This window comes from Leptonychotes weddellii, chromosome 11, assembly GCF_054177405.1.
Source record: "Leptonychotes weddellii isolate Sample4059 chromosome 11, ASM5417740v2, whole genome shotgun sequence".
Lineage (NCBI taxonomy): Eukaryota > Metazoa > Chordata > Mammalia > Carnivora > Phocidae > Leptonychotes > Leptonychotes weddellii.
In genome coordinates, this window is record NC_138379.1 from 42,013,333 (window position 1) to 42,026,826 (window position 13,494).

The window sequence follows — 13,494 nt, forward strand, 5'->3', positions numbered from 1 at the left end:
CTGGGTGGCTCAGTCATTTAAACGTTCAGGTCATGATCCCAAGGTCCTGGGATCGAGTCCCACATCGGGCTCCCTGCTCAGCGGCGAGTCTGCTTCTCCCTCTGCCTGCTTCTCCCTCTGCCTGCCGCTCCCCGTTTGTGCACACTCTCTCTCTGACAAATAAATAAATAAAATCTTAAAAAAAAAGTGGTTATAGCAAGAACCGCTGAATTATACACTTCAAATAATTAAATCGCATGACATGTGAATATCTCAATAAGGCTTTTATTTTAAAAAACAGTATTTCTTTAAACTATATCACTCTTAGACTTATATTGCTGGCCACAGTACTCAATGGGCATGAAGGCAACCAGTTTTCAGCATTTAACCTCTTTTTTCACCAGAAGTTTTTAGTGCTGGGCACCTGGGTGGCTCAGTCGATTAAATGTCCAACTCCTGATTTCCGCTCAGGTCATGATCTCAGTGTCGTGAGATAGAGCCTCATGTCGGGCTCTGCACTGGGCATGGCACCTGTTTAAGATTCTCTCCCTCTCTCTCTCTGTCCCTCTCCAACCACCCCCCACCTCAAACGCATGCTCTCCCTCTCTCAAAAAATTAAAATTAAAAAAAAAGTTTTTAGTGCTGCATAACTTCACAAAGATGATGAAAATGTAGAGTCCAACTGAGCCATTGTGCCAAAATAATACTATATAACTCTTAAGCAACAATGAAAGAAAAAATAACATAGGCTAAAGGACAATAAAAAGAACTATACAAAAACATGGTTTTGGGTAGTTAAGAGCATTATGACTTCCTATAAATGACAGCTGTTAGGCACCCATTTGAAGACATTTTGATTGCTGATGGTATAAGGATTCGAATAACAGAATTTGAAACCTCATTTTATGGAAGAACTAGAACTGATGTGACCAGCAAGCATTTGGTATGTCAGCCTAGGAAAACAGAATGCAGAGGCTACTAACCTCTAGAGAAAGGACATTATATTGAACTGAAAGGTTTCTTTTTGTTCTTCTTCCATGTGTATGTATGTTTCCAAAAAGCCAAAAAGAAAAGGATTGTGCTAGAAAAGTGGCAGATGTCCCAATGAGGACTTGGCATCTTGCCAATGGATTATTGGTTTTAGTCATAATAGCACAGACTAACCCTTAACATGTGGAATCAGGAAAAAAGAACTGACAATGATTCAGACCCAAAAGCCTAACAGGCTATTAAATCTCAATGAAAGAATTAGATTGCCACATAAATATGCTAAAGCAGAACTAGCTTTTGATGTAGTGTATTGGGGCTCAGTAGTAAAAAGGTAACAATATACTGCTTTCTTCAAGTATTCACTGTCAGATAATCCAGGTATAAGGTCTCTTTGCAAAAAAAGAGAGGGGAGGCTCACAAAAACATTCTTCCTAAATGTTTACAGAATTCCATTCTTTACCAAAGAAGGACTTTAACAAACAAGCAAAAAAATAAAAAAAGTTAACACTCGGGGAAGGCAAAATATTTGATACAAGAACACAGGCATATTAATCATTTGATGTCTCAGGAAAGCTGAAAATAAATTCTATCAATGTGAAGAACAACAGGAATATGACTATCTCTGAAGAAGCAAATACAGAAATCAAATGGAAAAATTACTTTTTAGAAAGTGAATTTCAAAATGATTTATCTCTTAGTCCCAAAACCCCTTCAGAAAAATTCTCCTAGGCAAAGGCAAAAAACCTCTAAAACCACCTGGGGAAAAAGTGATAAGAATGAACACTAAAGAACACCAGATACTGGGGCACCTGGGTGGCTCAGTCGTTAAGCGTCTGCCTTCGGCTCAGGTCATGATCTCGGGGTCCTGGGATCCATCCCCGCATCGGGCTCCCTACTCAGTGGGAAGCCTGCTTTTCCCTCTCCCACTCCCCCTGCTTGTGTTCCCTCTATTGCTGTGTCTCTCTCTGTCAAATAAATAAATAAAAATCTTTATTAAAAAAAAACACACCAGGGGCACCTGGGTGGCTCAGTTGGTTAAGCGACTGCCTTCGGCTCAGGTCATGATCCTGGAGTCCCGGGATCGAGTCCCTCATTGGGATCCCTGCTCAGCAGGGGGTCTGCTTCTCCCTCTGACCCTCTTCCCTCTCGTGCTCTCTGTCTCTCATTCTCTCTCTCTCAATAAATAAATAAAATCTTAAAAAAAAAAACAAAAAAAACACCAGATACCAATTAAGAGAAAAGACTCATCTTTTTTTTTTTTTTTAAAGATTTAATTTATTTATTTGACAGTGAGAGACCCAGTGAGAGAGGGAACACAAGCAGGGGGAGTGGGAGAGGGAGAAGCAGGCTTCCCGCCGAGCAGGGAGCCTGATGTGGGGCTCGATCCCAGGACGCTGAGATCACAACCTGAGCCGAAGGCAGACGCTTAACGACTGAGCCACCCAGGCGCCCCCAAGAAAAGACTCATCTTAAAACTTTTGAGAAAAAACCTAAGAGAACTAGAGGCTGACAGAGTTTGAGATTTGTCAGAATAGCTTTTAAGCCACTTTCCCCTTCCCCTATATACCCAATAATTAGAAAAACAATAATTCTAAAAGGAAGTAATTAATCCCTCAACAGTACAGTTAAAAGAACACTGATCTAGAAATTAAACGGCTTAGGTTTAAAATCTAACCCTTATTTGTTAGGCAACCTTATGCTCTGTTTCCTCCTGAGTTAAATGGGAAGAAGAATTCCAGTTATGCATTGCAGGATTAACATAAGGATCAAATGAGATAGTGTGTGTGATATATAGATATACATATGTATATGACACACACAGATATGTATATCACATCTTGCAAATTTAGTCATTATTTTCTATTTCTTTTGCATAACCGATTACAATCTCTAAACTTTATGTTAACATTCTCCAGTCACTATTGGCACTTTTTCAACCACGTTTCAAAATAAGGCACTAATCTTTGCTCAGTTTAAACCCACACCATGGAAACCTTGGCTGCTTTATTTGGATTGAAGGACTGGCAAAATTCCACTCCAGGTGGCTAAGCAATAATGTAAACAAGAACTTACTGTTTCATCATATCCTCACTCATTTTTTTTTTTTAGATTTTATTTTTTTATTTATTTGAGACAGAGAGAATGAGAGAGACAGAGAGCACATGAGAGGGGGGAGGGTCAGAGGGAGAAGCAGGCTCCCCGCTGAGCAGGGAGCCCGACGCGGGACTCGATCCCGAGCCGAAGGCAGTCGCTTAATCAACTGAGCCACCCAGGCGCCCCATATCCTCACTCATTTTGTGAATAAGTTTTTCTCCAAACTTAGTGGCTTATTTTGAACTTTTTAAATACTGCTATATTTTCTCCCCCAATTAATTATAAAACTTTAAAATGCCTAAATACTAAAACAAAAAAAAAAAAACATTTTAAAACTTAAAGTTCAAGATATTTAACAAAAGTTACACCAAGGAGAACAAAATACAGTATTAGAGTACAGCACTTTGAGATATGAAACCATGTTTCCCTATCCACTGGCCCACCCCACACAAATTTTAGCACTGAAAAGGCAATTTTCAGATTTCTGAGTATCTCCCAGTATGTTCTATATTTTAATAACAGACATAATTCTGCTCATTGTCTTTTAATTTAGGGGTGGGGGGTGGAGGGCAGAAGGAGAGGGAGAGAATCTTAGGCAGGCTCCACACCCAGTACAGACCCCAAGGCAGGGCTCCATCTCAGAACCCTGAGATCATGACCTGAGCCAAAATCAAGAGTTGGGACGCTTAACTGACTGAGCAACAGGCACCCCTGATTGTCTTTAATTTTTAAGATTAAACACACTCACACAGCAGGTCATCAAGTATTTGTGGAATTTAAGATATATTTACTTATAATACAACTACAGAACACAAATGAGCTACCTCATCAATGAACAGAACAGCACCCAGGAAAAACTCCAGAAAATAGTACAGCATCATACTATGAAGTTTTAAGACCTCACAAATCAGTTTCTGTATAATTTGATTAAAACATTTTTTAATGATTTTATTTATATGAGAAGAGACAATGAGCGAGCGAGAGAAAGAGAGAGACAGCACAAACAGGGGGAGGAGCCGAGGGAGAGGGAGAAGCAGACTCCCTGCTGAGCAGGGAGCCTGATACGGGGCTCAATCCTGAGATCATGACCCGAGCCGAAGGCAGACGCTTAACCAACTGAGCCACCCAGGCACCCCTAAACATTTTTTATTGAAATATAATTCACATACCATAAAATTTGCACTTTAAAAGTGTACAACTCAATAGTTTTTAATATATTCATAAAGTTTTGCAACCCCCATCACTAACTAATTCTAGAATATTTTCATCATCCCAAAAAGAAACCACAAGCCCATTGGTAGTTACTCACCATTCCCACCTCCCCTCAACCTCTGTCAACCACTAATCTACTTTTTATCTCTATGTGTTTGCCTATTTGGGGCATTTCATATAAATGGAATCACACAATTTGAGGCTTCTGTGAGTCTTACTAAGTCTTGCATTTCATTATGGTATGATTTCTCTTTTTTTCCTAATTATTAGGCATGATCAAAGCAATGTTATCATCTCTGCAGGGAATACTTAAACATATAACACATATACACAGAAAACAAACACAAAGAGCAGAAAATTGTATTGTGAGGCTAATGTGGAATAACAGACATAGGTACAAAGAATACTACAAAAATGAACACACTGTAATCTTGACAACCTTTGCAATAAAATTTCTGAAAAACATGCGATTTTTTTTTTTTAAGATTTTATTTATTTATTTGACAGAGAGAGAGCACAAGCAGGGGGAGCGGCAGTCAGAGGGAGAGGGAGAAGCGGGCTCCCCACTGAACAGGGAGCCCTATGCAGGGCTCGATCCCAGGCCCCTGGGACCATGACCTGAGCCGAAGGCAGACGCTTAACGACTGAGCCACCCAGGCACCCCTAAAACATGAGATTTTTTTAAAGAATCCTCATCAACACTTTGACATTTTCCAAACCACTAACTTATTATCATAAATTTTAATTACCATACCTATTACAAAGACACTAAACTATAAAAAAAATGTATACATATACAGCAATAAAAATCCAAAGAATCCATAGAAAAAAGTATGTAAATAGTTGTGGTGGTATTTAGGTGATGGAATAATATAGTTTTTAAATGTTTTTTTAAGCTTATTTATATAAGTCATCTCTACACCCAACGTGGGGCTCAAACCCACAACCCCAAGATCAAGAGTCACATGCTCCTCTGACTTAGCCAGCCAGGTGCCCCTAAATGTATTTTACTTTTAATTTTAAAGTATTATCATTGTCACTTTTGAAAGGCATTTTTAAAATATATCCAAAAGTTTCATGCTTGGTGTTAGAAATAGGCAAAAGCAGGAATTTCTCAGCCATTCATGTGAATACATGATTACTTTCATATCTAAACTAAGTGTACACAAAATGGAAAAATGACACCAATATATCATTCGGTTAAAAAAACAATTTGAAGAACTTTATATATAGCATGATCTTAATATGGAAACAAAACACTATGTATTATGTAGAGGTGTGTCTGCATGTACACATTTAAAAAGATCTGCAAAGATATTCACCAAACTGTTAAGAGTGGTTACTCCTAGAGAGTGAGACTAGAAGAGTAAAGAGACATTCACTATTTCATCTATTTTTGTATTAATTGCCTATTTAATAAGCATATGCAAACTTTCATAATTTTTTTTTTTTTAAGATTTTATGTATTTGCGAGAGAGACAATGAGAGAGAGACAGAGAGCATGAGAGGGAGGAGGGTCAGAGGGAGAAGCAGACTCCCCGCCGAGCAGGGAGCCCGATGCGGGACTCGATCCCGGGACTCCAGGATCATGACCTGAGCCAAAGGCAGTCGCTTAACCAACTGAGCCACCCAGGCGCCCCACTTTCATAATTTTTAATGACCAATTTTTTAAATTATTTGAAGGCGCCATCAGTTTAGATTATTTTCTTCTAAAAAGAAATAGAAGTATATTAAATTTGTCAATTTTTAGTTATCCAAACCAAAAGAGAAACTGAACATGGCAGCAATGCCAATAGGTTATATTTGGCTTCCAAACACAAAATAGGTTTTTGCAGCATCTTTACTCATAATATACCCCAGAGGAAGCATCTGAGTGGTACCCTAAAAGTCCATGATGAAAACTTTGCTGTACAACAGCTATTTAGTAAAGATAATTAACATCACCTTTGGTATTCACATCTTACCCTAACATACCCATGCTTTAACAATCATTGCCAGTACATGTGGAACAGAATTTAAAAAGAAAAAAAAAAGCACTCTGAGAAGACATTATAGACTAATACAAAATACAGCTCTTAATTTCAAAAAATGAGCCAAGTTGTAAAATACCAAACCAAGTTTTAGAAGACTGTGGAGAAGAGGAAGAAATAGGAAATGTCAGTCTCCCATTTCTTTCTTTCCTTTCTGATTTATCCTCCTGATGCCTCACACCTGAACTCCTTAGTGAACTCACCAGCAAGGGGCTCTGGGGCCCACTTGAAATGTGCAAATCAAACAACGCTGTAAGCAAGAAGACATTAGAAGCATACCTTTTCCAAAATGAACTTGTTTAAATATGGCATGTAGCCCTGATTGGAGACGGGCCCCTCATCATCATCCCTGAAGTGCTCTTCAAGGGCAACAGGGTCATGTGGAACCTTCAGCACCGTGCACAGGTTATGGGAAAGGACCTAAGGGGGAAAGAAAGTAGTTTATTTTATTTTTTTTAAATTGGGGGTGCACCATTCCTGGAAGTACTGCAATAACCAGGTCGATGTGCGGAGTGGACGGAGCAAGCTCCTATTCCATCTCCCGGCTCCAAAAATCCATTTACTATATTGTCCTCAGATAGAGGACGTATCAGATATTAAACTGATAAGAACAGATACTACACTTGATCTTAGCCAAAAGGCCGAGAAGCAATAAGAAAGTAGTTTAAAGGCATCCGCTCACCAACACATGGCAGCTTCACTGTCTGAACACAACTGGCTGCTCCCTGCCCTAGGGAGAGAAAGATGGAGAATAAGCTAACAAATATGGGGTGAGTACTGCTTGGCTGCCTGCTCCTCACTTGGTTGTTACCTCAGTCCCTCCCCAGTTCTGGTTCACTTCAAACAAGTCTCTTTTACATGCCTACAATGAGCTGGCTCCATGCAAGATCTGTGACTCTACACAGGAATAAAGGGAACGACATAGGGAACTCAGTCCATGAGACTGTAATAACACTGGTGACAGACGGTAGCTATCCTTGTGGTGAGCACAGCATAACGTATAGAGAAGTTGAATCACTATGTTGTACACCTGAAACTAATGTACACCGTGTGTCAACTATACTTAAAAAAAATGCTTAAGTATCTGTGACTATAATATTCCTTACAATTTTTTATTACTTGGCCCACGTTAGAAAGAAAAAAGTGGGGAAGGACCAAGAGGATGTTTTCAAAATTAAACTTCTCCCCAAGTAGAGCAGTGTCAGTCAGTTAGAGCTGTAAGGGAAAGAACATGGAACTGGGCAGCTGCAGCCGAAGGTTCTGGACAAAGTGACTGACCAGGGCCAATCACACCTCTCTGGGCTCCGGTGTTCTCACTTGGTTCAATACAAAGGGCCAAGTTAATATACAAAGGTACTAAATATTAATTAGCAATCTCTAAGTGTCCAAATATCTCTAAAATTCTAGGATACTGGGCTAAGTTTTCAGCATGAATCTAAAAGAACATAAACATAAAAGCAGAAAAGAAATCAAGGGCCTGGTTTAGAAATAGGAGAAAAATTAATTGCAAAAATATCTCAGATTTGCATTCCGTATATAAAGCATTACTGGTTTTGGCATAACCTGAGTGCATACTTTAACACTCAGGCAGTTCAATTAGCAGTCTGGGGGGGTCTGTGAGTACCAATCTCATTTTATATTAAATGAAAATTTTAGAGTAAAACTTAAACCCCTCCCATTTCATTTGTGCATTCTAAACAGGTCAATTACATAGCTCAGGCTGTACTTGCTTTAAGAGAATCTTACCAGACGTTAAATCCCAGGTTAAAATACTCCCTACTTTTCTCAGCCCTACACATTTAATCACTTAAAGAACCACATTCATCTCAATGAAACTTTCAATGCCACTTTTTCCTGCATATACATACTTCAGTTAGGATTTTTTAAGATTAAAAAAAGTAACCTATAAAAAGAATATTTGCATATCTTCTCTTTATATTTGTTTTGTTTCTCAAAGCTTCATTTATGTGGAGATCCTTTTCTACATGCTCTACTGGTTTTAAGGAAGTAAGTAAAGTAAAGGAAGTAAATTCACAAATGGTTATAAATGAAGTAATGAAGACTTTTATCAACCCCTACAAAGCAGGCTGTGTTTCTCAAGCAAAATCTCTATTTGCCAATAGCAGAGCACATGAAAAGAGCGCGGTAGAGCTCTTGCTGAAGAATCCTGCACCACAGTCGACAAAAACCTAAATAGATATTTCCTTTCTCTATTTACCTAGTACAACTTATGGAGTAATTATCTTCTTCCAAAGAGGTTTTGTGAGGATCAACTGCAAGAACGTAAAGTGCTTAAAACCTGTAATGTACTATAGAAATATGAGTTTGGAGAAATAAGGAGCAATTTTCTCAGCTAAGGCTCAAAGGTCATTCAAATCTGAAATCATTTAGGACTTTAATCAACTAAAAATTCCTAACCACTGGTTAAATTATGATGCATTCATAAAACATTAAGAACAATAAGGAAGCTCACTGTGTGGTGGTATGAAAAGATCTCCAAGATAAGTTAAGTGAAAAAAGCAATACGCTTAAGATTGTTTAGTGTGCCATCTTTTATATAAAAGAAAAAGAAAGAGGGCACCCGGGTGGCTCAGTCGTTAAGTGTCTGCTGCCGGCTCAGGTAATGATCCCAGGGTCCTGGGATCTAGCACCACATCAGGCTCCCTTCTCCGCAGGAAGCCTGCTTCTCCCTCTCCCACTCCCCCTGCTTGTGTTCCCTCTCTCGCTATGTCTCTCTCTGTCAAATAAATAAAATCTTTAAAAAAAAAAAGAAAGAAAGAAAGAAAAAATAAGAAACTCTAGCAGAGGGGCATCTGGGTGGCTCAGTCATTAAGCCTCTGCCTTCGGCTCAGATCATGATCCCAGGGTCCTGGGATCAAACCCCACATTGGGCTCCTTGATCAGCAGGGAGTCTGCTTCTCCCTCTGCCTGCCACTCCCCCTGCTTGTGCATGCTCTCTCTCTCTGACAAATAAATAAATCTTAAAAATAAATAAATAAATAAAGGTTTTATTTCTTAAAAACTCTAGCAGATTATATAAGAAACTAATAACAGTAGGGGAAAGATTACCTTGGTGGTAGACCTGAGGTACACTTTTCACTGCACCTCCCCTTTTTCTTAAGTTTGAAAAAAATTTTACCTATTCAAAAATGTTCTACCTATTTAAAAAATTAAACATGTATTTTTAAAAAGGGGCTGACCTAAGATCACACAGCTAAATCAATTTATCTTCAAAGTCTCTATTTTTTGTTTTACATTAATCTACTCTCTAGAGATAGGTATAAGAGGAAGGCATATTCCACAGGAATGTACCATGATTAACAGATGAGTGAGATGTAAGGACAATCAATGAGTTCAGAAAAGAGAAACAATGTGTGTTAAAGTGACTTCATAGAGGAAGTGAAATGTAACCTAGGCCTTAAAATAAGGAGGGCTTTTTGGACAGGAAAGGGCAATTGGCAGGCTTTCAGGTAGGGGAATAACATGAGAAATGTAGCTGATTAATGCAAACTCCTCAGGGTACAAAAAGGAGACACCAATCTCTCCCACACCCCTCTTTCTCTACCTTCAGGTTTCATAGATCTGCCAACTAAAGTCCTGGAAGGGGCTTTGGATGCCATATTGTCATACTCATCTTATAGATGGTGAGTACTGGCTCAAAGAGATAAAATTTGTTTCATTTTTTTAACTAATTTACTTAGCAGAACTGAGACTAGAATTCAGGTTTTGTAATCCCTGGTCCAACACTCTCTAGTAATAAGGAACATCATGGTTTTAGTTCTCTAAAGTCAACAATGCTCTTTATATGTGTAGGTGCTTAGTTCAATTCACTGATCCAAGAAGATTTAGATTTGAACTCTAGAGTTGGACAATTAAACAGCATTTGTGTTAAAGAGAGGAATAGCTGAACTCAATGACAATTTTCTTAACCGCCTTTATCTTTATTTATTTAAACAAACTGTGAGGGAGACAACACTTAATAGTAATAAGGACCCTAGAGGAGATCTGAGTGCCAGCCCTGCTCATGCAGTCTGTTCCTGTTCAGTGGTTTGCCACTTACCATTTTATAATGGTTTAATGTTTTGCTACCTATTTGCTCAGTCTCAGCATCCTCACTGCAGAATAAGGTGTTAAAAACTCCTTCTAAGGGCGCCTGGGTGGCTCAGTTGGTTGGGCGGCTGCCTTCGGCTCAGGTCATGATCCTGGAGTCCCCGGATGGAGTCCCACATCAGGCTCCCTGCTCAGCAGGGAGTCTGCTTCTCCCTCTGACCCTCCTCCCTCTCAGGCTCTCTGTCTCTCATTCTCTCTCTCTCAAATAAATAAATAAAAATCTTTAAAAAAAAAAAAACCTCCTTCTAAAAAAAATTTTTTAAAGCCCAATCCTTAACTGTCAACCCAAACTCATTTTATGAATTCAGCAAGAGCTATAATTCGATCATAAATTCAGCTTTTTTCATTGTTAATATGGCCTAGAATAGGGAAGTCTTCATCAAACAAAAAAACTGAATAATAGATAACTGAAAAGATTTTGTTACTAAAAGAGATTAAAAAAAAGTGTGCTATTGGGGCGCCTGGGTGGCTCAGCTGATTAAGCGACTGCCTTCGGCTCAGGTCATGATCCTGGAGTCCCGGGATGGAGTCCCACATCGGGCTCCCTGCTCAGCGGGGGGTCTGCTTCTCCCTCTGACCCTCTTCCCTCCCGTGCTCTCTGTCTCTCATTCTCTCTCTCAAATAAATAAATAAAATCTTTAAAAAAAAAAGTGTGCTATCTTTAAAACTTTTCAAAAATTTTTATCAGCATAAATAAATAAAATCTTTTTAAAAGGTGGGGGGGGTGCACCTGGGTGGCTCAGTCTGTTAAGCATCTGCCTTCGGCTCAGGTCATGATCTCAGGGTACCTGGGATCGAGCCCTGCATTGGGCTCCCTGCTCAGTGGAGTCTGCTTCTCCTGCCCCTGCTCTTGTGCTCCCTCTCTTTCTCTCTCAAATAAATAAATAAAATCTTAAAAAAAAAAATTTATCAGCAATTTTTAAAAGCCTAAACATTATCTCAATTTTTTAATAAAAAATAAAATGTATAAAGAAACCAAAATCTTGAAGGACAGAATATAAACTATTAACAAGAAGTAAACACTCTATATGCTTGTACAGTAGTTTATGCTTTTTAGAATAGACTTGCATCATCCATTAGTTGGTTTTAGTCTCACCCCTGGGAAAAGTAGGTATTATTGCTATTTTACAGATGAAGAGGCTGAGTCAGAGATTAGGAGATGTGCCCCAAATCACAGAATTTTATGTGTAGTGAAACTGGGACTAGAACCCAAGCCTCCTGCTCTGATGCCCTTTCCACATTTGCCACTTTCCCTTTCTTTCTGGAAGAACAGAGAGCCCTATGACCCTATGGCGATGCATGCATGTTGTAGATAAGGTGCAGTGATGGCTTGGTGCTTCCCTAGCCCTACCTAGACAGTACTCCAGGACCCAGTAAGATAGCTGGCACTATTTTGTGGAGCCGAGTTAAATCCAGGGGCAAAGAACTACATATGCCTAGAACTCTGGGACCATTCTCTCTCTCAGGGAGCCCCCATCTCCTAGCACCCACCTTTGGGGGAACCAGTTCCAAGAGGCGCTAGCCTCTCCAGATGAGGAAGCTGGAAAGCAGATCAGGACAAAAGCAATCAGGAGGAAAGAGGCCTGCAAGTGCTTGATTTGTATAAGGACTGCCCCTGAATCACTCTAATCAGAATGTTTGCAAGTTTCTCAAAAAAGTTGAATTTATCCCACTTCAAATGTCTGCTCCTCCAAAGGCCATTCTTTTAGCGCCCACATGATTGCCTAAGCAATTTTGCTCTCATTCCCCTGATTTGAAGAATAAACTATTGTTACTACAATAAAAGATCCATATCCATGCCAACAACCCATGTCTCCAGTTCTTTCGTAACTATCTACTATTGCCTCTGCAGGGTCTTTGCTGACAAGAGATGACTAATTAGCTGCATGAGCCCTGTTCGTTGGTCTGTTCCTGTTCAGTGGTTTGCCATTTACCCTTTTTAAGCAGTTTACTCCAACTATCATGAAAACAAAATCAAGGATGATAAACGACTAATCAGTGTTTTAACACACATGAGTGCATAATGTTTACCCTCCTCCCTCCCAAAGATTTAGCGATTATAAAGGTTCTCTGAAATGTGCCCCACCCCCCCCACCAACAAGTCACACAGTTTCCCTTTACAGGATGTGCGTAATGGGCAACTTCAACACTGAAGAAAAGGGGGGTGGGGATCTCTATTCCAACAAGCTTATCTGAACCAACACAATTATAGAATTATAATTCATAATAAGCAATCTTTAAAAAAAAAAAAAAACACATGAAAATTCCTGCCTGATTTATAAAATTTCAAGCTAATGGCGAATTACCAGAAAACTCTTCCTAACAATGAACCAGAATGACCAATTTCCTACCAGTATTATGCCCTGCCTTAAGAGCATTGTCTTAATAGAAGTCCTGCCCCTTACCACATAGAGTCATTTTCCCTTTCCTGGCAATATCCTTTCATCCTGCTTATCACTGTTTAAGTCTCACTTGCTTTCTCTTAAATTATCTTCATTGTATTCAGCCTCAGAAATCTCCAAGTCAATGTTGACTTAGTCCCTAAATGCAATCACCATCCTAGACACTTTTACTAAATTAATCTTCTTTTTTTAAGATTTTATTTATTTATTCATTTGACAGAAAGAGAACACAAGTAGGCAGAGCAGCAGGCAGAGGGAGAGGGAGAAGCAGGCTCTCCACCGAGCAGGGAGCCCAATGCGGGGCTCGATCCCAGGATTCTGGGATCATGACCTGAGCCAAAGGCGATGCTTAAACGACTGAGCCACCCAGGCACCCCTTACCAAATTAATCTTAAAGTGCCGCTTATAACACATTATTCCCTCATCTAAAATTCATCAAAAGCCTACAGAAGTAAAAACCAAGTAAGTATCTCAGCCCTGTATTTAAATCACTCAGCAGGTCAGGCCCTCTTTAGCTTTCTAGCATTTCTTCCTACCCCTCTGTACCAACCATACAAATCCCACCAAACAAGTTTACTCACTGCACCACACACAAACCCTGTACCACACCCCTTCCCTCCAGGCCTTTGCTCCAACCACTCCTACACCTCCATTTCTACCTAACATAAATGCTATCC

The 13,494-nt window shown here is 39.5% G+C and overlaps 1 protein-coding gene, 1 long non-coding RNA gene and 1 other non-coding gene across 4 annotated transcripts in view; all 3 read right to left on the reverse strand.

Annotated features, from left to right (window-relative positions):
- The window catches only part of SWAP70 (switching B cell complex subunit SWAP70), a 60,755-nt gene that overhangs the window by 26,701 nt on the left and 20,560 nt on the right, over positions 1–13,494 (reverse strand). Inside the window, exons 2-3 of one of the 2 annotated variants that reach the window (XM_081797394.1) lie at positions 6,988–7,035; positions 6,585–6,725 (exon numbers count right to left, since the gene is read on the reverse strand). In XM_081797394.1, the coding sequence (XP_081653520.1) occupies positions 6,585–6,617 (33 nt within the window). In that variant the 5' untranslated portion in view covers positions 6,618–6,725; positions 6,988–7,035. The remainder of the gene's footprint in view (positions 1–6,584; positions 6,726–6,987; positions 7,036–13,494) is intronic. The other variant, XM_081797393.1, reaches the window with a different exon arrangement.
- Positions 6,767–6,958, reverse strand: LOC115936738 (U2 spliceosomal RNA). Its single transcript, XR_004072133.1, has one exon. It is a non-coding gene; the product is annotated as a U2 spliceosomal RNA (small nuclear RNA).
- LOC145716038 (uncharacterized) lies at positions 7,783–13,096 on the reverse strand. The gene is made up of 2 exons (XR_014138367.1): positions 10,655–13,096; positions 7,783–10,442 (listed from the first exon to the last, which is right to left on the reverse strand). It is a non-coding gene; the product is annotated as an uncharacterized LOC145716038 (long non-coding RNA).